Source organism: Akanthomyces muscarius (assembly GCF_028009165.1).
Source record: "Akanthomyces muscarius strain Ve6 chromosome Unknown contig_16, whole genome shotgun sequence".
Lineage (NCBI taxonomy): Eukaryota > Fungi > Ascomycota > Sordariomycetes > Hypocreales > Cordycipitaceae > Akanthomyces > Akanthomyces muscarius.
Window position 1 is genome coordinate 105,405 of NW_026611617.1, and position 26,951 is coordinate 132,355.

The 26,951-nt window shown below is 52.3% G+C and overlaps 8 protein-coding genes across 8 annotated transcripts; 3 read left to right on the forward strand and 5 right to left on the reverse strand.

Moving 5' to 3' along the window:
- Positions 1–392: 392 nt before the first annotated feature.
- Positions 393–2,702, reverse strand: LMH87_008040 (uncharacterized protein; the record flags this gene model as incomplete). Its single annotated transcript, XM_056198787.1, has 6 exons — positions 393–779; positions 839–936; positions 994–1,218; positions 1,378–1,479; positions 1,543–2,335; positions 2,391–2,702. 6 exons carry the CDS (start codon positions 2,700–2,702, stop codon positions 393–395), a joined length of 1,917 nt encoding a protein of 638 aa, XP_056057126.1.
- A 1,961-nt stretch (positions 2,703–4,663) lies between these two features.
- LMH87_008041 (uncharacterized protein) lies at positions 4,664–11,816 on the forward strand (the record flags this gene model as incomplete). Its single annotated transcript, XM_056198904.1, has 4 exons — positions 4,664–4,690; positions 4,741–4,762; positions 4,889–11,714; positions 11,777–11,816. The coding sequence occupies 4 exons, from the start codon at positions 4,664–4,666 to the stop codon at positions 11,814–11,816; spliced, it is 6,915 nt and encodes a 2,304-aa protein (XP_056057127.1).
- Positions 11,817–12,506: 690 nt separating this feature from the next.
- On the reverse strand, positions 12,507–14,204 carry LMH87_008042 (uncharacterized protein; the record flags this gene model as incomplete). The annotated part of the gene is made up of 2 exons (XM_056199023.1): positions 12,507–13,463; positions 13,536–14,204. The coding sequence occupies 2 exons, from the start codon at positions 14,202–14,204 to the stop codon at positions 12,507–12,509; spliced, it is 1,626 nt and encodes a 541-aa protein (XP_056057128.1).
- A 982-nt stretch (positions 14,205–15,186) lies between these two features.
- LMH87_008043 (uncharacterized protein) lies at positions 15,187–20,676 on the forward strand (the record flags this gene model as incomplete). The annotated part of the gene is made up of 2 exons (XM_056199141.1): positions 15,187–18,984; positions 19,105–20,676. The coding sequence occupies 2 exons, from the start codon at positions 15,187–15,189 to the stop codon at positions 20,674–20,676; spliced, it is 5,370 nt and encodes a 1,789-aa protein (XP_056057129.1).
- A 192-nt stretch (positions 20,677–20,868) lies between these two features.
- Positions 20,869–22,127, reverse strand: LMH87_008044 (uncharacterized protein; the record flags this gene model as incomplete). The annotated part of the gene is made up of 2 exons (XM_056199258.1): positions 20,869–21,869; positions 21,965–22,127. The coding sequence occupies 2 exons, from the start codon at positions 22,125–22,127 to the stop codon at positions 20,869–20,871; spliced, it is 1,164 nt and encodes a 387-aa protein (XP_056057130.1).
- Positions 22,128–22,623: 496 nt separating this feature from the next.
- Positions 22,624–23,112, reverse strand: LMH87_008045 (uncharacterized protein; the record flags this gene model as incomplete). The annotated part of the gene is made up of 1 exon (XM_056199374.1): positions 22,624–23,112. One exon carries the CDS (start codon positions 23,110–23,112, stop codon positions 22,624–22,626), a length of 489 nt encoding a protein of 162 aa, XP_056057131.1.
- Positions 23,113–23,669: 557 nt separating this feature from the next.
- Positions 23,670–24,594, forward strand: LMH87_008046 (uncharacterized protein; the record flags this gene model as incomplete). The annotated part of the gene is made up of 2 exons (XM_056199491.1): positions 23,670–23,792; positions 23,893–24,594. 2 exons carry the CDS (start codon positions 23,670–23,672, stop codon positions 24,592–24,594), a joined length of 825 nt encoding a protein of 274 aa, XP_056057132.1.
- Positions 24,595–25,150: 556 nt separating this feature from the next.
- On the reverse strand, positions 25,151–26,732 carry LMH87_008047 (uncharacterized protein; the record flags this gene model as incomplete). The annotated part of the gene is made up of 3 exons (XM_056199608.1): positions 25,151–25,949; positions 26,001–26,510; positions 26,665–26,732. 3 exons carry the CDS (start codon positions 26,730–26,732, stop codon positions 25,151–25,153), a joined length of 1,377 nt encoding a protein of 458 aa, XP_056057133.1.
- Positions 26,733–26,951: the final 219 nt, after the last annotated feature.

The following is a 26,951-nucleotide window of genomic DNA, read 5'->3' on the forward strand; positions in this document are numbered from 1 at the left end:
GAAGGAAAAAATCGCTGATTAGGCGCTCTTAACGTAAGTATTTGCCGCGGAGGCGATATTATGCGTAGCTGTGTAGAAGTAAAGGTGAGAAATGGCGCGTTTCATTTTGTTTGCTTAAAATCCAAAGTACAGTACTTAGAGGGGACCAAAGGGTACAACAGTGGTTCCTCCAGTGGAGCCAGCGCACGGCCACAACGCACACTAAAAAGGTCTCCGACTATTATCCTTATTTAGCAAAAAATGGACATTTATTCCGCCTTTTATTGTATAAATAATTTTTTTATATTAGATAGTAAATAAAATAGTAATAACTTTATATATTTTAATATTATTTATATCTTTACTTATTTATATAGTAGCTAGTCTAATATAACGCTTACTGTTCGCGCCACTTATATATTCCTTTCCATCCACGATCGAATAATGCCATCATCGCTCGTTTCGTAGATCTTGAGCTCCACATCGTCATCCTTGCGAATTGTATTTGGCTGCACGTATTTCCAGCGTGTCTCCGGCTTTTGGCAAACGATCCGTCGCCAATCCTCATACTGACCCGTTACCGAAGTTAATGGTTCATAGAATTCTCTGCAAGATTTCACATCAGCAGTGCAGCGCCAAATATGGTACCGGCATAGCAACTGCCCGAGAGCTGGTTTGCCATGTGACAGAATCTTGCCCTCATCCACCCGTATCGTTATGTTTTGCGCATCCAAGTCAGCATCGACTGACAACACTCCATTACCCTCGGCGAGAAGGTATTTCAGAATACCGAAGTGGCCCTATGGTATTTGGGTCAGTAAGTTGAAACATGAAGGCTGAGTTACCCATAAGAACTCACTCTCATGTGCGGCTCTCCCCAAGTCTGCTCCTGAGCATCGAAGTGTGTCAAGGCCTGGAGCCCGTCGACACCAATCTGCATGTACGTGCTGTAGATGACTTGATAGAGTAGTCAGCTTTCTACTCAGAATCTAGTAGACTCAGAAGGCTACTTACTGTCCTTAGCGCTGGGCTCTGTTGAGTCATCATAGCCAAATATTGACAATATCTCCTGGTTGTCGATGAGATACTGCGAGATGAGCGTTGCGCGGCTCTCCTCTACGGACATGGCAAGATCCTCAAATAGACCGCCCCAAGTTTGGCCCGGCTGGTACCACGTTCGCACTGGTTCTTTTGTTATAGGACTGACAGGCACTTGGTCCCTATTAAAGTTATAGTCGCCTGGTGCTGTCTCGGCTAGCAGCTTCCCCGTGCTGTGTCCTATTAACCCATGAATAGCGGATGTTATGACTCTGACCATGTGGCAGCACCTGCCAAACCTTTCCAGCTCCGAAGGCAGGACAAAAGGGCTTGGAACAGATGAGCTGTAGATATGCATACAATTAGCGATATTGAAGCTCTTTGTCCCACAGGTCTCCCTGATATCATCGTAGTTTGGGAGATTGGCAGCTCCCCAAACCGTACTGGCGCAGAATGCGACGGCTGTGGCGAGTTTAGTCTTTTATTTGAGTTGTAGACGACACTGATTGGCTGGCAAACTCTCACCATGTACGCTCGTATACTCGGGAGCTTCAAACTCGGGTTTCTCGAATGGACCGTTGCCGCCATTCACGTCCTCCATGCTCCAAGGAAGCAGGTGGATGAAGTCCTTGGCGCGGTCAACAATTCGCCGCATTCTCAAAGTCTCCTGAGGGTCGGTAAGGCAAATGACGGCGCCCCATTCAGCACGAACACCGAACGGATCACGGTAGGGCTCTGCAAACCCGATCATATTCTCAACTTCTGGGCTTTTGTCCGTGACCCAGAGCTTCTGGAATTCCCGAAATTCTTCCATGCTACCAGACCGGAAGCTGTCGATCAACTTCGAGAGCATCTGAGTTTGGGTCTCGCTCGTAGCGTACTCCGCGGCCTTGGCAAGCTCTGAGCAGATGATGGCGAGCTCTTGGCCATGGTCGCCACCAACGAGGCGCACATGACCATGCAATTCGTTGCCGACGCTTAGCTCCGTTGTAGAGCCATAGTCGGTGGACGCTTGAAGCACATGATAGATGACCGTATCTCCATCTGTGATTTTTCGAATACGTGTGTTTTCTGGCCCAATGTCGTTACTGTCCAGTACGCTGGAGACTTTGGCGATTTCCTCTTTAGTCATTCGACCACTACCTGGATAGTAGTTTGACATAGAATCTGTATTGGGAAAGCCCAAGCTGTGAGGCGGCAGCGAGTATATGGCATCTATAACCCTTTCGAGAATTTCTGTGGCTTCTGCCGAGATGCAAGCCAACTTCCACAGGCCGTCTCGCGAGATGCTGGGTACAATCTTCTGGTTGCCTTCGCCCTGTTCGGAGTTAGACCCGAGTGATCGCTGAAGAGGCTGAAAGAGAAAGGCGTACATAAAAATTACCCAGGTTGCAAAGGAACATTGCAGCATATTTCATGAAGCCATCCAACTCGATCGCGCTGACGCCGCAACGGTTGACTAGCGTTTTCCATTGCCCCTCGCATTCCTTGTAAAGAGACTTTATGAGCTCAAAGATTGAGATAGACTCGGGCGATGTCTGTCGCATAACGATTCTCGCGCCGTGCCAGGCCGCTCTACACAAATGATGAGCATAGAGCTTCTGCTGCGCCGGAAGCTGGGAAAAGTAGTCGCCAACATCGAGTTGTCGAATTATCGAGAGCTGGTTGTTGTCCATTGTCGACATGATGTTCGGGTGGGAATGTTGCAATTGAGGACTGTCTGGACTGCTCCGAGAGTAAAATGAACAGGAGACTACTTTCAAATTTGCAGAGGTAACAGTGCTGATGCATTACTAGGACCAAAATGAATGAGAACGCGGGAAAGGTTGAAGGTCTCGCTCACTTTGCAAGTAGCGGTGACATCCATTCAAAATCAGTTGCGGGTCTCAGATTTTCAGAAAATCTAACCATTTCAGTAGTCTTCCCGACATACGTGCACCCGTTTGACCCGGTGTTCGGCATATCGGTTGAGGCAGCTTGTGGAACCCACCCAGGTTCTTTAGCTGAACACGTTCACGGCCGATGGCCTCTCCATGCCTGTAGCCGAATGAAACGCGAGACAGGCTTCACAGGTTCATGACCAGTCTTGAATAAACAAGAAAGAAGCGCTCGGCGGAGTTGACGCGTCGTGACGATTAAAACCCCGTCCAGGCCCACCTGTATCCTTGCTGCTCTCAAGAAATGTCCGAGTGGCCATAGGAGCGGACAAGGGGCCTAGTCACATCACATACGGATCTGGCGGAAAAGCTGAAAGATTGTGGCGGGCTGAAAAAGGACGGTGTGCATAAGAAGCCGCATGTCGCTGCGTCTTTTGCTTGTCCCCTTGTCTGCTGCAAGTCGATCAGTAGCAAGCACTCCGCCGCTGCGGGTCGCTGCGTGGGTCGAAGGTAATTCCGAGCGAACGGTCACCAAATCGCGATACATTGGCGCTCGGAATTACCTCGAGGCACTGTACTGGTAGTCTAACACATGATTGCTGCCTCAAGGCGGCGTGATGCGTTGACGATGTATACCCAACATAGCCAGGGCAGACAGAGGCAGATGACAAAATCCAGAGGATAAAGGAAAGGGGTGAAGGAGGACTGCGCCTCTCCCCCAGAGCGGAGGTCAAGTAAGTTAGCCTCTAACTAGCGGTTCGCCTACCGCTCCACGTTCAGCCTCGATCTGTCTCATGTCTAGTGCAGCCTCAACTGACGCTTGGCTGCCCCTGGCCAACCACGCCAACCAACTATGGACAACGGCGGTCATATCCACTAGCAGTCGGGCATATCGTCTGTGCTTGGGGGTTGCACCTCAATGCTCAGTAGACAATTTAGCCTGAGGCGTCTACACGCACCTAACATCCAATATTCTTCTTTTCCGATGCGTGTCTTACTTTGCCGCTCTTTGGGACGCCGATGTGCCAATAAAGTACCTACATATCCAATATTCTTCTTTTCCGATGCGTGTCTTACTTTGCTACTCTTTGGACGCCGATGTGCCGATCAATGTTCTATAGCCTGTATTCTAAATCTTCCGACGTGCACATTAAGACCCGGCACCGTCTTCATGGCAAATGGTTTTCTTGAACATATTGCGTTCTGCTGTCCTGGATGTAGTATACATTTGTCGCGTAAACATGTCACATACTGGGTGGAATTTCTGCTGATAAAATCTCCGCAGGGTCAGTACCCCCTTTTCTAACCGACGGCACGCCGTCTGACTTTGGACTCGAGACGCTAAAAAGACCGACGACCCGTTGTCTCACTCGGGCTTGAGACATCGAGGATCTTCTCCACAACAGCTGTGACTGACATCTGGTACGTCAGACCGCTCTGAAAAGACTGGCACTCTCGACTCTTTCTACGTTGTCCACCTTTCGACTCAGTGCCCGATATTTATGGAGATGACTGGTACTTTGGCTAAGATGTAGATTGCCATGTAGCTTAAGTATATACGCTGTACGTTCATCTGATGTGTTGGTATCCTTGTAAATTGCCCAAGTGCTGCCTTAGCACAGCCAGAGAGGCACGGCTGCTTTCACTTTTCACCGCTAAATACCACCGTCGCCGAATTTCGAATAAAAGTTTGTCCGGGGGTAAAATCCTTACAGACGTGCCTCACTCGGTATTACACACCCTCATTTTTCAGACTAGTTTGATAACCTATGACACCGGAATTGAGCGGCAGTCATGTACGTGCCAAAGTTGATTATTGGAAACGACGCAAACTAACGACGGCTAGAATTCAACCTCGCATGGTTACTGTCAGCAAAGCTAAGAGGGAGACAACAGCCATTCCCCTTGCATCAAAAGCCGTGCATTTGCAATGCATTTATCTGCCGAGAAAGAACCTAGTATCGCGCAGATGCAATCGCATCGCAAACAAACAGCCAGTGAAGCTGCGCCGCTGGAGGCAATCCGGGCTGCCGAGTTTCTTCATGACAACCCGCGGCTGTCGACAAAATCCAACGACACCACAGTGCAAAGTTTCAGTTTCGTGATAGACTCTGCCCTGTACAGTCAGCTGCAGCACTTCTGCACGGAGCACAACGTGACACAATTCGCAGTGCTTCTCGCCACGTTTGGAAGCACGCATCATCGTCTCACTGGTATCAGCACCGCCGAAATTGGTGTGCGTAACCACAATGCAGATGTCAGGCGTGATACTGTTGGCCATTGTAACAGTGTCCAGCGTATTGGAATAACGGGTCAAGAAGCATCTTTTGGGCAACTATGTCAAGACATCCAGTCGAGAACTACAGGTCTTGCTACCAGCCTCCCCGACAACAATGCTTGTCAGTCCGATCCAGATAAAGATCGGTGCGGCCTTCAAAGAATCCGAACGATCTTTGCCTTGCATTCTTGTCAGCACCGCTCAGAGTCGCATGATGCAGGGATTCCAAATACGGGGTTTTCTCAGGCGACTTCGGAGTTTGATATCGAGTTTCACCTATTCCAGGAAGGCCAACAACTGCGTGGTGACGTTTACTTCGCAGCGGACCTCTACTATCTGAGAACGATTGAAAACATGACAGCAATCTTCAAGACTCTACTTGAACAGGGGGTTCTGAGTCCAGATACAAAGATAGATCTGCTGCCATTGCTAGATCTTGACAGCTACGCGGTACTTGATCAGCTTGGGTTGATTCAAATTTGCCGGACAGACTATCCTCGCGATGCGAGCGTCGTCGACATCTTCCGTCAGCAAGTTGCATTAAATCCCAACAAAACAGCTGTCAAGGATTCCTTGACATCGCTGAGTTATAGCGAGTTGGATTCCCAGTCTGATCAACTGGCGTCCTGGATAGTAATGCGTGGCCTTTCGGCAGAAACACCAGTGGGCGTGTTTGCAAACCGGTCATGTCAGACAATCGTGGCCTTTTTTGGAATTCTCAAAGCCAATTTGGCTTATATGCCGCTGGATGTAAGCTTGCCGTCAGACCGAATCCGGTCTATCCTAGCATCAATCAACGGTTATAAGCTCATTCTTCTTGGCGGCGACATCCAAGCTCCAGTCCTGCCGCTAGAAGATGTACAGTTTTTTTCGATCGCAGAGGCTTTGCAAGTCCGACGTAATTCCAAAAATCTGTCGGTGCAACTTGCCGCGCCGTTGGCGACGGACCTGGCCTATGTCATGTTTACATCCGGTTCCACGGGTCAACCAAAAGGTGTCATGGTGGAGCATCGCGGCATTTCAAGACTTGTGAAGGAGAATGAAAAAGTTAAAAGCCTGCCTGATGATTTAGTCATGGCTCATATGGCAAATATTGCCTTTGATGCGTCAACATGGGAGATATATTCTACGCTCTTGAACAGCGGAACGTTGATCTGCATCGACTCACTGACTGTGCTGGATTGCCGGCCTCTGCGAAGAGTTTTAGCCAGAGAAAATGTGCGCACCGCATTTTTAACACCAGCTCTGTTTAAACAATATCTGCTTGAATGCCCTTCAATGCTTGAGAAGTTAGAGACTCTTGTTTTAGGAGGAGACAGAATCGACCCCCAAGACGTGTTGAGGGCACGAGGCTTTATGAAGGGCACAATCATTAACGGATATGGGCCTACGGAAAACACAGTCTGCAGTACATTTTACTGCATACCGAAAAGCGAAATGTTTCCGAACGGCGTTCCTATCGGCAGAGCCATTGCTAACTCTGGTGCATACGTTATGGATTCCACGCTACAACTGGTGCCCCTCGGGGTGATAGGCGAGCTTGTCGTCACAGGAGATGGGCTAGCAAGGGGTTACATGGACACCAAATTAAATCATCAACGGTTCGTCTCCGTCATGATTAATGGAAAACCCGTTGAAGCATATCGAACGGGAGACCTTGCCCGCTATAGGCCCTTTGACGGTCAGCTGGAGTTTTTCGGAAGAACAGATGCACAGGCCAAGATTCGGGGTCATCGTGTAGAGCTCGGCGACGTTGAAAATATACTACGCAGTATCAATTCCGTCAAAGATGCTGCCGTTGTGGTTCAACGTTCAGACTCCCAGGGTGCACAGCTCGTCGGTTTTGTCACTGTCTTTGAGACCGCAGAACAGACGGTGAGCTATATTGAGCAAGATGGCAGCAAAATCTGCTCCGTGGAAAAAGATGGAAATCAACAAAACCACGGTGTTGTTGTCCCATTGTGTGATGAGAGTCAGATCGCAGAGCAACGATCGCAACAGGGCAGAGCGAAAGCCGCTAAACGCGTAATGGCCGAGCTACGCGACAAATTGCCCGCCTACATGCTCCCCAGTGCAATCATAGTGCTGGAAGAGATGCCACTCAGCAGAAATGGCAAGATTGATCGTCGTATGCTCTGTGATAAGAAAATCGATAGACAGATGTCATGCACGGACGCAAAGAGGCAGCCATCAACACAAGAACAACTGGTTCTGCACCGAATATGGAGCCAGATACTTGAACTCGAGGATGCCGCTATTGGGTTGGAGGACAACTTTTTTGAGCTCGGCGGTGACTCACTCAGTGCGATGCGAGTTGTGTGTAGCATCCGCAAGATGGGATTCGACCTGGCGGTGGAGGACATTTTCCGCAATCCATTGCTACAGCATCTTGCCAGCTGCTGTAAAGCAAAGTCACTCGGCTGCGATGTCGAAAGTATTCAGCCTTTTTCTCTCTTGGGTAGTGGCGTTCACGTTCCGTCTTTACTCGAGAACGTGTCATCGCAATGCAGCTCGAGCCCTAGCGCCATCCAAGACGTCTATCCATGCACAATGCTTCAGGAAGGCCTTTTGTCGCTAACATCAAAACGGCCCGAGAATTATATTTTACAGTACACCTTGGAATTATCTTCCGACATCTGCCTTTTCAATCTCCAGAAGGCATGGGAAGCAACATTTCAAACTACGGACATCTTACGGACAAGGGTCGTGCATCATGCTGTTTACGGCTTGTTGCAGGTTGTCTTGGACGAGGCAATCAAATGGGTTGACGCATCCAGCTTGAACGAGTATCTTCGCTTGGATAGGACACGACCGATGGAAATCGGCCAGCCACTGACCAGGGTTGCTCTTGTTAAGGATGACTTCGGAGTTCCGAGGTGGTTCGTGTGGACAATCCATCATGCGTTGTATGATGGCTGGTCACTCCCTCTTATCCTAAAAACGGTCGAACAAGCATATCGTGGCGAGGAACTTCAGCCTCGGCAGCAGTTCAAAGCTTTCATCAAATATGCCAGAGAACAAGACGATGAAGAGGTGATGGAATATTGGCGGCGTTCCTTGAGAGGCTGCAGTGAATGCGCAATGTTTCCGACTATTCGTACCGACATGGCGCAACCATTGGCGGACAGTTTCATGGAGCGGCAGATGCCACGATCGCGAAAATGGACGTCACAGTGCCTCGGAGTCACGACATCGAACATGATCCGAGCCGCATGGGCACTGGTCACCAGTAGCATGACAAACTCGAATGATATCGTGTTCGGCTGCGTTGTGTCGGGCAGGACTGCGCCTGTTAACCGCATCGACGACATAATCGCACCGACAATTGCAACGGTACCGATTCGTATCAAACTGTCTAAGCACCAGACCGTTTGGGAATACTTGAAGGAAACGCAGAGACAGTCGATGGAAATGATGCCTTTCGAGCAGGCTGGATTGCAGCGTATTGCTCGGATAAATTCGGATGGCCGTCGGGCGTGCATGTTTCAGACGCTACTTGTGATCCAGCCGGAGAAAAGGGAAGATGGCTCCGACCAGCGGCACTCGTTCGGGGGGTGGAAAGACTCCCACAGGGAGTTTGGGGGCGCGTATGCTTTGGAGATTGAGGTGCAGATCGAGGCGCACAGTATTGCCGTGTCGACCAACTTTGACAGCAAATTGATCGAGCCGTGGATTGTGTCAAAGCTGATGGAGCGGCTCGGGGCCGTGCTGCACCAACTTGAAGACGCGGAGCCCCATCTTTTGTTGGCAGAAATCAACTTGGCCACGCAAGAGGACCTGACTGAGATCTGGGCGCGAAACGGCACTGTGCCAGCACCGGTTGAGTGCTGTGTTGATGAGCTAGTAAAGGAACGGACACAGAGTCAGCCCGATGCGTTAGCCGTCTGCGCTTGGGACGGGCAGCTGACATACGGCGAACTAGAGCGGCACGCAGCAAGGCTAGCCGCTCATCTCGACAGCTTAGAGGGTATTGGCATGTTGATACCGTTATGTTTTGAGAAGTCGATATGGACAACGGTGGCAATACTAGGTGTCCTCAAACTAGGTAAAGCTTTTGTATTGTTGGACCCGTCTCTCCCCGAACTACGGCTCCAAGCAATATGCAAACAGATCAAGGCGAGCATTATCCTCTCGTCAAACGTTTGCAAGGCACTCGGCTCAAAACTGGCACCACTGGTGGTTGCTGTTGGTACTGCTTTCTTCAAAGATGAATGCAGCAATATTGAACGCGAGCCATTGGCCGCAACCTTCAGAGACCCGCAAGCTATCCTCTACGTGGCTTTTACGTCTGGGACGACGGGTGTGCCAAAGGGAGTGGTTATAAGCCACCAAAATGTTGCCTCAGCCATTCGTTACCAGTTAAAGAAATTTGGCTTCACGACAAAATCAAGGGTATATGACTTCTCATCGTATAGCTTCGATGTATCCATCAGCAATACTTTTGCAACACTTGCTGCGGGTGGCTGCATATGTGTCCCGAGTGAATCGGACCGGAAGGAGAATTTGAGACAGAGTATTGTCTCCTTGAACGCCAATGTGATTGATCTCACACCTTCTGTTGCCCAGCTGCTCCTCCCAGAGGATGTTCCCAGTGTACAGACAGTCATCTTGTCTGGTGAAGCTGTGCCAGTCCAAGCTATCAGACCTTGGTGGGACAAGGTTCGAGTCATCAATGTCTATGGGCCGGCCGAGTGTACCGCAACTAGTACGATGAATACCAATGCATCGTGTCTAGAAGAGGCCACTCGGATAGGGATCGGTATCGGACAGATAACTTGGATTGTGCATCCTAACGATTGCAATCTCTTGATACCGACAGGATGCGTGGGTGAGCTGCTGCTTGAAGGACCGCTTGTTGGCTTGGGCTATTTAGATGATCCGGATAGGACGGCTACAGCATTTATCGAGGATCCATCTTGGTTGCTCCAAGGCGTACCGGGTGGTGCCCCAGGTCGCCGTGGGCGACTTTATAGAACAGGCGACCTGGTTCGGTACAACAAAGACGGCAGTCTCAGCTTCGTTGGGAGGAGAGACACACAGGTGAAAATCCGCGGACAACGAGTAGAGCTTGGGGAAATTGAGCACTGCCTGCGAGAATTCTTTCCAGAAGCGACACGAGTTGTAGCAGAACTTATTCATCTTGGCAGCAAGAGTGCCGCTCCCACGCTGGCATCATTTATTCAGAAAGACGGCGGCGGTAGCGGTATTGAAAACGGCGGCGGTGGCGGTATTGGAAACGGCAACCCGGACACTTTGTTAGCCACAGAGTTCTCCCCATCTTGCTCCGTCCGAGATTTGATGGCTTCTTCACTGCCAACTTACATGATCCCAAAAGTTTTCTTTGCTATGAGAACACTGCCTCTGACCGTTGCCGGTAAGATAGACCGTAAGCGATTACGTGACATCGGCGCGGCCCTTGGCGCTAGAGAGGGTTGGGATGCGGGAGCAACCAATGGTGCTGGTGTCAATGCCTTGCTCGATCACAACAGCACATATATTTCGGAGATTGAACAGCCAGCCTATGCACTGGCCAGATGGATTTTCTCGATGAACCACGTTTCAGGCCGTGACAACATGCTGCCCGGCCCCGGAACTGCGAGCTTCCCCGACACCCTTTTGTATTCATGCAGCCTCGACTCGGTCAACATGATGTCACTCGTGTACTTCATTCGGCAGCAGTTTCAGGTCAAGGTGGAGATCCAACTACTGATGGATAGGACCACGAGCATAAGGCGTCTGGCTCAAGTTATATCCGATTCACAGGCTGCTTCTACGTCAACCAAGCAGATTGAAGCGCCATGCGGACCTGTGATAGCCCCAGTTGACCTTACCGCCGAAATAGATCGTAATTACTCGAGGATTGCGGCCGGGCAACAAGTACAGGCTGCCCAGGCAAAGTCGTCCTACAGCGTGCGCGAAACTGAAGATGAGCGAGAGCACAACTCGGACAAGCTGGTGACTGTCTTTCTTACCGGCGGCAACGGTTTCCTCGGCACACAAATATTGCGCCAGCTCATTGAGGACAGCCGAGTGGCTAGAGTCATTGCCCTCGTGCGTGGCAAGACGGACGATGAAGCCAGAAGACGCACCGTTGATGCTGCAATGAAAGCTCTTTGGTGGACCGGGTCACACCACTCGAAGCTTTGCGTCTGGGCGGGCGACCTTGGAATTCCGCAGCTTGGACTCGATCCATCTCGTTGGACAGCGCTTGCCGGCGGTGCAATTGTTGATGTGGTGATTCATTGCGGTGCAACAGTGCACTGGGGGATGAGCTACAAGGCCTTGGAAGCTGTCAATGTCGGTTCCACGATGGAGCTGCTCCGTCTCGCCATTGCCGCGCCCCATATGGCATTTGTCTACGTAACGGGCGGTCGAGAATCCACGGGTGATCAGGAGCGGGAGGAAGACGTGGTAGAGGAGCTGTCTACCTCGGATGCACTGGGCTACAGCCAAACAAAATTTGTAGCCGAGGCTGTGGTCAAAAGGGTGGCTCTACGTAGCTCGTGGGCACCCGTTCGGCGCATCTCAGTCGTGAGTCCGGGGTGCGTAATCGGGACGCCGACGGAAGGCGTTGCGAATGCTGATGACTACATATGGCGGCTAGTGGCAGCTTGTATCAGCATTGGCATGTACAACGCCGATGAGGTCGATACATGGGTTCCTTTGACGGATGCCGCAACGACGGCACGAGCCATCATTCACAATGCGCTGTCGCAAAGTTCACAGCCAATCGTGACGCAGGCCGCTGACGGGATGCCTTGGAGCCGTTTCTGGGCCATACTGGAGGGCATGGGCTACAGACTCAAATCGGCGACCGGAAAAGAGTGGACTGCTGCTGTGCGTCAGGCTATCAACTCAGCCAAGGAAGAACACCCGCTGTGGCCACTGCAGCACATGCTGGAGGTCAAAAACACGCCCCGGAGAGAAAAAGACGTAACTGGTGGATGTCGAGAGGAGAGAGATACACATGAGGGGTTGGAACTGGCAATAAAAAGGAGTTTAGAATTCCTTGGCAGGGAGGGATACCTGCCTTTGCCTTTACGTCTGCCTAACTCTGATAAACATATACCGCACGTGCCGAAGATAAATCGCAGCGGAGGGGGGGCATTCTTTAGGTCCGGTCTTCAACATTGGAAAGCTGTTGGCTAGCCTGCTAAGGACAGTGTTGGGGATATTTATTAGCAACGCATTGGATAGAGGACCAAACTCATCAACACCTGCCCAAAGTGAACCGTAGTTAAATTACCAATGACAACCGTTTTATCAATCGATTCACAAATGCGTATCTGGCGGTACACAGCGAAAGACGTTGTTTTCGAAGCCCCGTCCGTGCCTCAGGAATCCAGAGTCGTCAGATCCGCTACCATCTTACCATGGAGTAGGTAATCATCCATGACTTTTTGAGTTTCACCGTACTCTCGATAACTGGTGTGGCCAAATCCTCTGCGAAAGATGCTCACCGCAGTTGGCATTTGTTGACGCAATCGGATCGCCCAGATCACGCTCGTCGAGGGGTCGTGAAGTGCATTCACCAGCATTATTGGTGGTGCTTTTTCGAGCCGATCCCTCCTAAGCTGGCGTTGCGGGTTTCTCACTGGTACAGGCCAGCCAATACAGCCAGCTTGGATGCCAGCCATTTCGCTTATGCCCCGTGTGTGTGGAGCTAGGGCACGCGTTGCTCGAAGCATGGCAAGGAAGGCCTTGCCAGCTCGAGGGCCGGTAGGGTGTAGCCAGTCCTGGCAAGTAATGGCTCTATGCGCAAAAGGATTGAAAGATTCGGTCATGGGGATCACGTTGGAGGTGGCAACGGGAGAAGACAGGGCTGTCGCGTTGCCAAGAATAGCCTCTAGCAATGCCTTGGACCACGCAGGCCACTGAGACTTCTTTGATAGCAAGTCTTGAGAGGTTTCTATGATCTCATACCCAGTTACATCTAGACGGCAGGCGGCAGCAGCAGTATCCGCCAAGTGGATGCCTTTAAGTTCATGGCAACCGGGGGCCGGTATGGGATTCTTGTTTGCCTTCTCGACTGTCTCGTCGAAAATGGAGAGAATATCGCGCTTGTACAGTGCGCATTCCGTGGTTGTGTTGCACCACTCGGCAACCGAGGTGAACGTGTCCTCAAAGGCCGAGGCTTCCGTGATCAAAGCATCGAATTCGTGCTGAGAGTGGTCTAGGATACCATCGAGCACCATGCGACCAACACGCTCTGGGAAGAGCTCCGCATACTGACTCCCGAGCTGTGTCCCATAGGAAAACCCCATGAAATTCAACCTCTTGTCACCAAGAGCCTATAGGTACAAAAAGGAATTAGCTGATCATGGTGCAAGTTTTTCGGTAGTCACGGACAGGGCGGAACTTACCCGGCGCAGTAGGTCCAAGTCCCGAGCTACCGACACAGTATCGAGGTAATGGAACAACGCACCAGTCAGGTTGGCGCAAGTCCAGGCCAGGGCTCGATTCCAGGACGCAAGGCGCCCAATATCCGTCGTGTTCGTCATGTAGCCGGGAATGCGTTCATTGAACGATTCCGCATCACATTGTATAGCACTACTAGCCCCCACACCTCTGGGATCCATTGCAATGATATTGTAGACGCTCGTCAAACTATGGCTGACCAGCTCTCCTTGGCTGTTTTGCACAAACTTGCTTACTTCGGACACTCCCGGTCCACCCGGGTTGACAATCAAGTTTCCCAGAGGTCGCCCTTCCGCACTAGCTTTCAATCGAACCAGGCCGAGTGTGATGGAGCCTCCGCCTTCTGGCTCGTCATGGTTCATTGGTACACGTAGCTGACCACATTCTAGGGCGGGAAGGTCGGAAGACGGGCACGCAATCCACGCTATTGAAGGTGGGTAAGATGAGCTGGCCGCTTTCGCAGAATACCACATTGGCCTAATGGCATTGTCAAATGCCATGGAGACGCATTGTGCAACATGCTGCCATGACAGGTCAAGGAAGAACGTGTGCACAATTATGCCAGTAACCACTACACAGAAGAGCGCACTCAACCTCTGCGGGCGGTAATTCATATTGTCGACTTTTGAGAAAGGTTAGATCATTTGCAGCTACCAGTTAGATAATAAATAGCAAATTGGTCAGGTAAGTTGCAAGCGTAGCAGTGTCGTACATTCTACTCCTTGAGTGCGTTGCAAATTCCCTAGCCAGAGGCTGGTAGTACCTCTCGGGTGGTTGGCATGCCTTATAGGGGTTGACGGGAGCCCCGCTCGATTCGTAACGCGATCGTGTAACGCGCATCAGTCTACTAAAACACACTCTCTTATAGCTATAATGATTAGTTCTAAACGTAAGTTATAGAGAATAAAAATTATACTCTTGTCTGTTTGAAAATGTGAATAAATAGAAAACTTAGATATAAAGTAGCCTTTACAGCTATAATATACAACTACTTCTACAATAAAGGCTATAATACTCTATAACTGACTCTATTGCATTCTACCTTAATCTTATTGACTAAGCTAGTAGAAGTCTAAATTATAACAGCAACTAGCTCATTTACTAAATTACTAAATTACAATACGTCCACCTTTTAGAGAGTAAAAAAAATTTCAATGTTATCAGCTTGAATAACTAGTTATATAAAAATCTTGTATCTAGTAGTATTACCCACTGTAAAGGGAGTCTGCAGTAAAAGTAGAGATCTAAGGCACAGTATAAGGACGCGCCGGCTAAACCCCGGCTTAACACCACAGTGGTTAGGTTATCAGGTCAGCTATGGTCAGGTTGTTGTGCCCACGTCCGACAAGCCGCATTTGCCGGGGTTTCTCCTGTCACTGCCACATGCTCCTTACGACTCGCTGCCGCTTGGCACGTCAATTCCAACTCTGCGTCGCAACGAATATTGCACACATACGATACACAGTCCTCAACAGCGGTGCATGTTGTGCCTTGCCGCCAATTCCCGCAGCCACTCATTTCGCTTGTTACCCAATACGCCCGGGCGCTCCAACTGACGACTTGGCGAATGGCAGCTCGGTCTCCTGACGCTCCCCTATGAGCTCCATCAAGTTTGTGGTGTCCTCTCTGGACATCATTGTTGCTTCAAAAGATGCACAGCGCATCAAGCAGCTAGGCGAGGGCGCCAAGAAGGCACTCGATGCCATCAAGGAACATGAACAGCTTCCCGACCCGGAAATCGTCTTTGCGCCTTTGCAGCTCGCGACACGGACTAATAACCCCCAGCTCACCACCGCTGCCCTCGATTGCATCGGCAAGTTGATATCGTATTCCTACTTTTCTGCCGAAAACAAGCAAGAGCCTGCCGAAGGCGATGACCAACGACAATCCCCTCTTATCGAGCGCGCAATCGACACAATATGCGACTGCTTCCAAGGAGAGGCCACTGAGCCCGAAATTCAATTGCAGATTGTCAAATCGCTCTTGGCCGCTGTTCTCAATGACAAAATAGTCGTACACGGCGCTGGACTGCTCAAGGCAGTTCGCCAGGTTTACAATGTCTTTCTCCTTTCACGCAGCACCCCGAACCAGCAAGTCGCCCAGGGCACCTTGACCCAGATGGTTGGCACAGTCTTTGAGCGCGTAAAGACGCGACTGCACATGAAGGAAGCTCGCTTCAATTTGGGCAATCTCAAACATAGCTCAAGCAATGTCACGTTTGACAACCAAGACGATGTCAACGGTGCTGATGAGAACGAGGACGGCGCCCAAACCGCGGGAGACGAGTCTGTCGAGCAGGATACCGGCGCAAAGCTGACCCTCAAGGATCTGGAGCATCGGAAGAGCTTTGATGACTCTGCTCTGGGTGACGGGCCTACCATGGTCACCCACATTAAATCGTCCAAGAGCAACGGCGAGTCGGGGTCCTCGACACACGGCACGAACGCTGCCGATGACGAAGACGAGCTCGACGCTGAAGACGAGGTCTATATCCGCGACGCCTATCTTGTCTTCCGATCCTTTTGTAATTTGTCGACCAAAGTTCTCCCGCCGGAGCAGCTTTTCGACGTTCGCGGACAGCCTATGCGATCAAAGCTTATTTCGCTTCATCTCATCCACACTGTCCTGAACAACAATATCTCCGTCTTTACATCGCCGCTTTGCACCATCAAGAATTCCAAGAGCAACGAACCGACAAGTTTCCTCCAGGCCATCAAGTTCTACCTGTGCCTCAGCATTACGAGGAACGGCGCAAGCTCGGTCGACAAAGTCTTCGAAGTCTGCAGCGAAATTTTTTGGCTCATGCTGAAATTCATGCGACCATCGTTCAAAAAAGAAATCGAGGTCATCTTGAACGAGATTTATCTAGCTCTCCTGTCTCAGAGGAATGCACCGGTTTCCCAGAAGCTTTACTTCATCACCATTCTCAATCGCCTGTGCGCCGATCCCAAGGCTTTGGTGGAAACATATCTTAACTACGATTGCGACCAGACCGTGGACAATATCTACCAAACGATTATCGAGGATCTCTCCAAATTTTCCACGGCCTCTGTCGCTGTTACCGCAGTCAACGAACAAGTATACGAGGAGGCCAGAGCCAAGACACAGGCGGCAAGCGAATGGCAGCTCAAGACTATCCTGCCTCCTCCGTTGACCGTGGCTCATATTCTCCCACAACCAGAGCCGGAACCCGACTACCCGAAAGAATACGCTGTGAAGCGCATCGCCTTGGAGAGTCTTGTTGAAGCTTTAAAGTCATTAGTGAACTGGTCGGCATCGGTGCGGCCTGAAGCAGGAGTCGCGCGAGCCGAACAAGACGGGAAAGTCTCCATCGATGAGTTGCGCGGGTCTATTGATCCTGGCCTGAGCGATACCACATCACGCGTGGACACGCCATTGCCACCTTCAACGCCTGTGCTTGACGATGATCCAGCCCAGTTAGAGAAAGACAAGGCCCGTAAAACAGCACTGACAAACGCCATTCGGAAATTCAACTTCAAGCCCAAGCACGGCATTAAGGCTCTCGTCGCCGAAGGATTCATCCCGAGTGATAGCCCGGACGATATTGCCAAGTTTCTTCTCAAGGAGGACAAGCTCGATAAGGCACAGATCGGCGAGTATCTTGGTGAAGGAGATCAAAAGAATATCGACACCATGCATGCCTTTGTTGATTCGATGGAATTCACAAAGCGGCGCTTTGTCGATGCCCTCCGAGTATTTCTACAATCTTTTCGCTTGCCTGGTGAGGCACAAAAGATCGATCGGTTCATGTTGAAGTTTGCTGAGCGTTACGTTCTGGGCAATCCAAATGCATTTGCCAACGCTGACACTGCGTACGTGCTCGCCTATTCTGTGATTCTTCTCAACACCGATCTGCATAGCAGCAAGATCGCAAAACGCATGACAAAGGAGGAATTTATCAAGAACAATAGAGGCATCAACGACAATGCGAACCTTCCAGATGACTACCTTGTTGGGATTTACGACGAGATTGCCAGCAACGAAATCGTGCTCACCAGCGAACGTGCGGCTGCCGCGGCTGCCGGGAACGTACCCGCGCAGTCGACTGGGCTAGCTGCGGGCTTCGGCCAGGCGTTTTCCAATGTTGGACGTGATCTCCAAAGAGAAGCATACGTGCAACAATCTGAAGAAATCTCCGTGCGTTCTGAACAGCTATTCAAAAACCTGTTCAAGAGTCAGCGCCGAAGCACTACCAAAACTGGCCCGAAATTCATCCCAGCAACTTCGTTTAAGCACGTTGGTTCCATGTTTGACGTGACCTGGATGTCTGTCTTCTCAGCGCTGTCTTCTCAATTACAGAAGGCACACAGCATCGAAGTGAGCAAGCTGTGCCTTGAGGGCATGAAACTCGCGACCCAGATTGCTTGCACTTTTGAGCTGTCAACGCCTAGAGAAGCCTTCATCTCTGCGCTGAAGAATACCACCAACCTGAACAATCCTCAGGAGATGATGGCTAAGAACATTGAGGCTGTGAAGATCATTCTTGACCTCGGACAGACGGAGGGCAATGTCCTCCGAGAATCATGGAAGGACATTCTGATGTGCATCAGTCAACTGGATCGGCTACAGCTCATTTCTGGTGGCGTAGACGAGAGTGCCATCCCGGATGTTTCCAAAGCTCGCTTCATGCCGCCCCCGAGAACTGAGACCGCGGACTCTAGGTCATCAACATCTTCGCGGTCGCGCAATCGCCATCGCTCAGGGACGGGCTCTCGCGGCTTTTCAAACGAAATCGCCTTGGAGAGTCGCTCTGACGAAGTAGTTCGAAGTGTCGACCGCATCTTCAGCAACACAGCCAACTTGTCGGGAGATGCCATGGTCTATTTCGCCAAGGCGCTCACAGAGGTCAGCTGGGATGAGATTAGAGTCTCCGGCTCCAACGACTCGCCCCGTACCTACAGCTTGCAAAAGATTGTGGAAATCAGCTACTACAACATGAATCGCGTCAGATTTGAATGGAGCAACATCTGGGTTGTACTCGGTGAGCATTTCAACCAAGTCGGCTGCCACAACAACATGAATATCGTCTTCTTTGCATTGGACTCCTTACGACAACTATCAATGCGCTTCATGGAGATTGAAGAGCTGGCTGGTTTCAAGTTCCAGAAGGATTTCCTGAAACCATTTCAGCACATTCTGGCCAATTCAGACAATGTCACGGTCAAGGACCTGGTCCTGAGATGTCTGATTCAAATGATCCAAGCGAGAGGTGCCAATATTCGTTCAGGGTGGCGAACTATGTTTGGCGTGTTTACCGTCGCAGCTCGTGAAACTTACGAGAGCATCGTCAACCTGGCCTACGAGAATGTCAGCCAAGTTTACAAGGAAAAGTTCGGTGTCGTTGTCGCTCAGGGAGCCTTCACTGACCTTATTGTCTGTCTGACGGAATTTTCAAAAAACCTCAAGTTCCAAAAGAAGAGTCTGTCTGCTCTTGAGCTCTTGAAGTCAATAATTCCAAAGATGCTAAAGACGCCAGAGTGCCCACTTTCACAGCAGCCGGAAACCCGACAAGATGCGAAATCGGCGCCGAAATCCAGCACGTCTGTCGAGGAGGGATACTGGTTCCCGGTTCTTTTTGCATTCCACGATGTTCTGATGACGGGCGAGGATCTAGAAGTGCGGTCCAATGCCTTGGAGTACTTCTTTGCTACCCTTGTCAAATACGGCGGCGACTTCACCCCCGAATTTTGGGACATACTTTGGAGACAACAATTGTACCCCATCTTCATGGTGCTGAGGTCACGCCCTGAGATGGCAAACGTTCTGCATCATGAAGAGCTGTCTGTGTGGCTTTCAACAACCATGATACAAGCGCTGAGAAATATGATCACTCTCTTCACTCACTATTTTGAGTCGTTGGAATACATGCTTGATAGGTTCTTGGAGCTGCTTGAGCTGTGCATTTGCCAAGAAAACGACACCATCTCTCGGATTGGCAGCAACTGCTTGCAGCAACTTATCCTCAAGAACGTGACAAAATTCGCGCCGGAGCATTGGACGAAGATTGTCGGGGCTTTCTGCGAGCTTTTCGAGCGGACGACGGCTTATCAGCTTTTCACGGCGGCCAATGCGGCGTCTCCTGCTGCATTGTCCATGCCGTCCAACGGTACCGACTTTTCGAGCGGCCCCAGCCCTGTTGGAGAACCGACAGTAGATGAAAAGTCTCTCAAAATCAACGGCGGAGACGAAAATGCAAGCATATCTGACAACGAGTCGATGAACCGGCCACTATCCCCACGCCCGCTGGATGATGATACACGACGACCGTCCATTGGTGCAGGAAGCCAAGCTCCGCTGGAAGAATTCAAGCCGGCATCTACACTACAGCAGCAGCCCGTTGTTGTCACTGCAGCACGAAGAAGGTTCTTCAATCGTATCATCTCGCGCTGTGTTCTGCAGCTTCTTATGATTGAAACTGTCAACGAGCTTTTCAGCAACGACACTGTGTATGCTCACATACCGTCCGCAGAGTTGCTACGTCTCATGGCACTGCTCAAGAGATCCTTTCAATTTGCAAGACGCTTCAACGACGACAAGGAGCTCCGCATGAAACTGTGGCGAGAGGGCTTCATGAAGCAGCCCCCCAATCTCCTGAAGCAAGAGAGCGGCGCCGCTGCCACATACGTATCCATCTTGTTCCGCATGTTTGCCGACAATGCTCCAGAGCGCCTAGACAGCCGGCCAGACATTGAGTCCGCTCTCGTTCCACTGTGCAAGGACATCATAACTGGGTATTCTACACTGGTGGAGGAGAGCCAGCAGCGCAATCTTGCGGCCTGGCGTCCTGTTGTGGTGGATGTGCTAGAGGGATATGCGACGTTTCCTGACGATGCTTTCAAATCGCACATCGGCGACTTTTATCCGCTCGCCGTGGAGTTGCTTCGAAGGGACTTGACTGCTGATCTCCGGGGAGCTTTGCTTACGGTCCTGCGTCGGGTGGGCGAGGTGTCCCTGGGCATAGAAGTTATGGCGAGCCCGGGTGCAAAGAGACGAGAGAGCGTGGTCAGCGCCGTCTCCGAGGGACCCGCTGGGGATCAAGAGCAAGCTGCACGCAAGATGCTGTAATGCTGCCAATTGATGGGAAAGAGGAAATAACATGTGTTCTGTTTTTTAAAGTGAGGGAAAAGAAGGCTTCTCTGTCAGCATAATAGTTGTAGAGATTTTAATAAGAGTACCAAAGCAAATTATTGCGTGCCAGTTAAGCTATCGATTTCAAGCTCAGGTGCGGGCTGTATTGTATTGTTGTATTATTGATACTTAATTTAGCAACTGCTCTATGTATATTCGCAGCGGCTCTGCTTCCTCCTCGACGGTACGATCTGGCAGCACTATCAGCGACTCCTTTAGCTGCGCGTCATTGGCTGTGGCGGCCTTGACGAGGCATCGCGTCACGCTTGTCGAGGACGTTGGCGCACTGTCCGTGATTCTCATGACGCTAACGTACGTCTCGAAGAAATCTATCAGGTTGAGGTGCATGAGCATATCCGACCGGTCGACCATGCCCAGCGCCGCCCACTGCAGGAGTCCGTGGCCAGTATCGCGGGCCAGGCTTTGAGGGAGCGGGATGAGATCCGGAAACGCGGTGTGGGTGATGGCAGGCATGTTGATGGTCGCAAGACGCGGCAGGAGACGGAGCAGCCGGCCCTGCGCAATGGAGGTTTGGCGAGCCGTTCTCGAGTTGGCCGCGTCGTCGTCGCGCTCTGGCCCTGGAGGAGGGCGGCAGAGGCTAGGGATGATGGCGAAGAGCTGCTCGCTGCCAAAGATCATGTCCCAGATGCGGCCGTGGCCGGGGACGCGGCGGCGCTTGACGAGCTCGGTGCCATTGACACCACCGTCGTGCGGACTCCGGGCGTCGTCGGCGTCGGCTACGACGTCGCAGTCGGTCTCGAGGAGGTCACCGAGGACCTTGCCGGCGCGCTCCCCGACGCCGACGTCCTGGGCGTCCAGCCAGCGCGTGACGAGCGCCTCAACCAGGTCCGGGAGGGTGCTGAGGATGGCGGCGTCGGCGGGCGAGCGCGCCGCCTTGTGCAGGATGGTGAGGGCGAGCAGGTTGGCGCCCGCCAGCGGGGAGGCGAGCGCGGAGAGCAGCGACGGCGCGTCGGCAATGGCGAGGACGCGGCTGAAGGGGAGGGGCGACAGCAGCTTGGTGGTCAGCGAGAGCAGCGGGCTGGGGTCCTGCGGCGTGGTGCTGCCAGTGGTGCGCAGGATCTGCGTGAGTGGCACGAGCACGGTGGGCAGCAGAGGAGGGATGTTGGTCTCTGCGCGGTGGGGATACAAATAGTCAGCGGTGTGAAAAGGAAAACAGCAAACTTGGTTGGGATGAAGAAGAAGAAGAAGAAGAAGAGAGGCTTACCTGTGAGCTGCAGCTCGATCTCATCGAGGAGCCGGGCGTCGATGGGTGTGTCGGGGTTGTCGACGAGCTCGGCAATGTGCGCGTGTAGCTCGTCGAGGCGTGAAATGGGAACGCTGCTGCTGTCCATGGTACGATCCGGGATGACTCTGTCACCGGCTGACATGATGGAGGATAGACGTGTTTGTTGGGAGTCCAAACGATGTTGTGATGTTGGATGAGAGGATAGGCAAGCCAATGGTCTGCGTAAGCTGCTGCCTCTGCTGGTGTACGTAGATGTCTGCTGGCCTACACCAGCCGCCTGCCGACGGCCCACACTGGCAGCCAGTGCAGGTGCTTCTTTTTTTTTAATAACGGTTTCTACGATGATAAAAACAGTTCAAGCTGATGATGAATTTGGACAACAAGGCATCTTTCGCGACATTTTTTTCCCACTCGATATAAATAAAGTGACTAGCTTTAATGCACACTGGCAGGCACGCATACCTGCCTACCCTACACTGCGTGAACTTACCATGCATTCAGTCGTGGGGGCAAATACTTATCACAATTTACTAATCCGTACTGTAATTAGAATATGAGAAACTCGATGACGGCTTTTGTGCTAGACAGACCAAAATGGAGATGCACAGAAAAAAGCCGTCATGCTCTTCACCTACTAATCACATGCTACGAGGCAATTTCTTGACAATGGCGTCTCCGAGTTCCTGCAAGCTTTCTACCATCTCAATGCCGAATCTCTCGCATACAACCTGCACATTGCCTCTCTTCCAATAGCCCTCTGGGCAGCACGCGATGACCTTTCCCAGCGTTGGCGCATGCAAGCCGAGCTCGAGCAGGCTTATTGGTGCCTGCGTGGCGGGGTGGAAATAAAACACCACCATGTCGGCCTTGGCCTGCTTGTCAAGCTCCCACTCTACCTGCTCACGGAAGGGCGCAAAGCTGGCATCTTCACGCCACGTGCTGTCCCAATCTGCGCGGTACGGGTTGTAGATTGTGATGGGGTTCTCGGCAAGCAGGGAAGAGAGCGTCTCCCGCCAGTCCGTCGAGTCGGTTGTGCTGGCTGTGGTGCCGGCAAGGAAGATGGACTGTGCGCCGCGACGAGGTTCTTGCGAGGGCGCGTGTATGACCTGGCTGTGATGTTGAGACATGCTCGAGTATGAATAGATACGTTCTTGTTATTTGTTGAGTACCTAGGGAAGGAGAAGAAGAAGAAGAAGTACTCCACAGATCAGTGGACGCTATTTAGCGCCTCGACGACGCTGAATTATCAGCGCCTATCGTTGGCGGTGGACCACCAAAGTCGATCGGCAAAGACAGCTTCGCGCAACATCCATTTGTTAACAAGTTCTCTTTGAAATTACACTATTTCGAGCTTGTTCACTTTTGAATTAAAATTCCTAATGAGTTTGTATGGAACTGTTTTATTTCTAGCAAACTCAACTCTGTTCTCGGCCTTGTAAACTGCGCCAACTCTCTGTCCACCAGCGCTGGTGGGGTGGATTCTTGCCTACCTAGAAACGGCAGAAAAAAAAATGGCCAACTCTCTCGCCAGTGTCGATTTGCTGCGCGCCGCGCTTCTCAATACACGTAGCTGGGAGATTGTTCGCGCCAGCGTTTCCCCGACGAGCTCGTTTCTCACGCAATACCACACAAGTATTACTACGCTCCGCGCCTCGCACTGGCCCGGCAAAGCGCGTGACCCGACATGTCCAGAGGCGGCGGACGAGGCGGCGGTCGAGGTGGCCGCGGAGGAGGTCGTGGCGGCCGGCCCAATGTGCCGTGGGATACCGGCGACGAACCTGATGCGCGGCCCTCGGAGCTTTTCCCAGTAAGAAGATGCCCTATCCATGTCGACCGAGAGTCTCCTCTTCTGTCCCTGCCACCTCTCTGCGCGCGCCCGCAATGCTGACTAGAGACCGCGCGCCCAGCCATACGCAGTGCCCACGCCTCGAAGCTTGACGACGGCCGAAGCCAACAGCGTGCACTACATGCTCCTCCTGCGGCACCAGGTGCACGCCTCGTCCCTCTACACGTCCAAGCGCACGGCGCTCACCGACCCGACCGCCCCGCGCAAGACGTACGGCCAGGCGCAGATGAACGCCGTCTACGGCGTCAAGAACAAGGCCTCGCTCGACCCCTTCACCTCGATGCCGACGTACTCGCAAAAGTTTGTCCGCCAGGAGCGCGCGCTGCCCGACTGGTCCGGCCGGCCCGTCTGCCGCGAGCTCTTCCCCCAGGAGCTTCTCGAGACGGTCGACGGCGCGGGCAGCGGCGGCGGCGGGGGTGGTGGTGGCCCGCAGAAGAAGCGTAGGCTGGAGCTGTCCCGTGTGAGCGCCCTGCCCAACGCCGAGGAGGCCTTTGGCATGCCGTCCCTCGCGGGCGACGACGGCGAGGGCGGCGGCGATGCCGCAGACGGGCAGACGCTGCTGGACAAGCTCGAGGCCCTGCGCGACGAGGAGGGCGAGGAGGCCGAGGGCGAGGAGGAGGAGGCGCCCGAGGAGGACGACGAGGACGAGATTTACGACGACGAGGATGCGGGAGACTACGACGCGGAACAATTCTTTGACAATGGCGAGGAGTTTGGCGACGAATATGGCGATGGAGATGATGGCGGGGAGGGCACCTACTGAGCGTCAAGCCACATGGTTGGGTGTTTTTTTTATCGGCGGCCTTGGCTTCTTTATATCAATGGCGGATTGCACCGCGGCCGCCTGTGTTCTATGATGATACTGCAATAATGGGAAAAATGAAGAGAGGCGATGACGACGTTTGGGCACACATTGTACATAGATGGCAGGATTTGGAGCCTGCCCGTGGCCAGACACAGCAAGTTTGCTATTCATTAAAAGCAGCACCGGCGTCATGATCAAATGGTCCTCTTAGTTTGAAACTCCGTAACCACTAAAGCCAAAGTTTCGCGATACTTGCTCTGACCCGACATATCAAACCAATTTCACTGGCGTAAGCGATAGGGCAGTAATGACTGCGGCGAGTCTTTATATTCCTGACTAGCGATGCAATTCCACTTCCAGTTCTTCAGACATGCTATTCATAACAATTACAAGTCCATTTGATTCATCATTAGGAATATGCTTCCAGAGTAAATGCAAGTATCAACAACCCCTATTCGGCCCTATCCTACCAATCCCGGAACCGTTTCCATCTCGCCAATGTATTATTTCGCTTTTAGTTGCTCGCATAGAGTCCGCTGTCGATGAAGCCAGCTTGGAGGCGGGATAAGCGCTCGCGCGTGTCCGCAATCTGTCCGGCCTGGGCGACAATCGCGTTGCCCGTCTCTCGCAGCGCCGAGAGCACCTGGTTGAGCTGATCCTGCACAGCACCGCCGCCGCCGCCGCCGTTGCCATTCATGGCGGCGTTGCGGTCCCGGAAGCTTCGAATCTGCTCGTACAGCCCGTTCTCGACGCCGGGCATGTCACGCTCAATCTCGCCGCGGTAGTCGTCCAGCCGCTTCTTGTACCTCTCCACGTCGTCGCAGATGCGGTTAAAGTATGTGATGAGGTCTTGGGCGTGCGAGTGCGTAGACGACGCGTCGGCGTCGTTGGAGCCGGCCGACGGGGTAGAGCCTGCGAACAGGCCTGTCTGGTGATAGTGGCTGGGGAGCTTCAGGTTGTCCGCGGCCTTGAACGAGAGCTGCGCGTCGCCAATGTTCTTCTTGGTCACGTCTTGCAGGCTCTTGACCGTCTGGATGTCGCGGTTGAGGGCTTCCTGTACCATGAGGAATTTCGACTCGACATACTTGACGTCGTTGCCCAGCTGCTGTATATCTTTTTCGTGCTGGGGCATAAATTCGCCAATCTCGTCGCTCATCTTCATGACGCGCTGGATACCTTTGTCTATCAGCGCCACCTCGTCTTGGATCGGTTGGGCCAGGTCGTCGAATCGGGATCGCGGACGCAAGTTGTCATAGTTGATCTGGACCGCGGGAACCTGGTTCGCTGCTTGTGTTGGTTGCTGACTTTGGCCACTGGTGACGTTAGCGAAGCGGAAGCATTATCCATCTCAGCATGGTACGTACAAAAGTCCGCCAGATGGCTTTGCTTGGGGCTGGCCAAAGGCTGAAGCACCTGCAGTAGCCCCCGCCTGCTGTGTGTTGCCAAAAAGCCCGCCGCCTGTTTGAGCAGGTTGCTGCGTCGTTGCAGAGCCACCGCCAAAGAGGCCTGTGTTTGTTGTGTTCGTCGTATTTGTCGCCGGTTGCGCAGCAGCTCCCCCGAATAGACTGCCAGCAGGCTTGGGCTGCGACACTGCATTGCCAAAGAGACCGCCCGATGCTGGTGCTGCCTGCCCTTGTTGCGGCTGCTGTGCGGAGGGTGTCGCCGTACTGTTGCCAAAGAGCCCGCCACCGCTCGCTGGCGCTTGTGTCGTTGTCGATGCTCCAAATAGGCCCGTCTTTGGCTGCGCTCCCGCCGCGCCAAAGAGTCCACCTGCGGTCGCCATCGCACCGGTCGCGGTCGCCGGATTGGAGTTGTTATTTGTGGTTGCGGATCCGAAAAGCCCACCGGTCGATTGAGGTTGGGACGAGGGCGTTCTGAATTGCGACGGCGAAAAATTCAGCTCGTTAGCAAATGATTTGTGCTATGCCAAACTGTGGGCGAGTTTGGTAGGCAAATATTTTGTAGTTTCTAGGTAGCGCGTCGGCTGCACCAAGAGCGGGACTCGTCATGGCTGCCTCAGAAACTTACAGGGTGTTAGCGGCGCCAGTGTTGATTGTTAAACCGCCTGGGCCGCTGGCTGAGCGCGCCAGGGACATGGTACTGTGTGACCCAGTGCTTTAAACAGCCTTCTTTGAGCCGACGCTGAGCTTCTGTCGAGAGTTGATCCGACCAAAACAGCTGTGGAACTTCAAGCGTCAACATGCGATGGTTGAGTCCCAAGCTAGATAGCGGAACACCCACATTCATGCCCGGGTCCACGCTAAATTTGAAGTATCGAGCTAACAGATTCTTGGGGCACTGAAGCTTCAGCAACA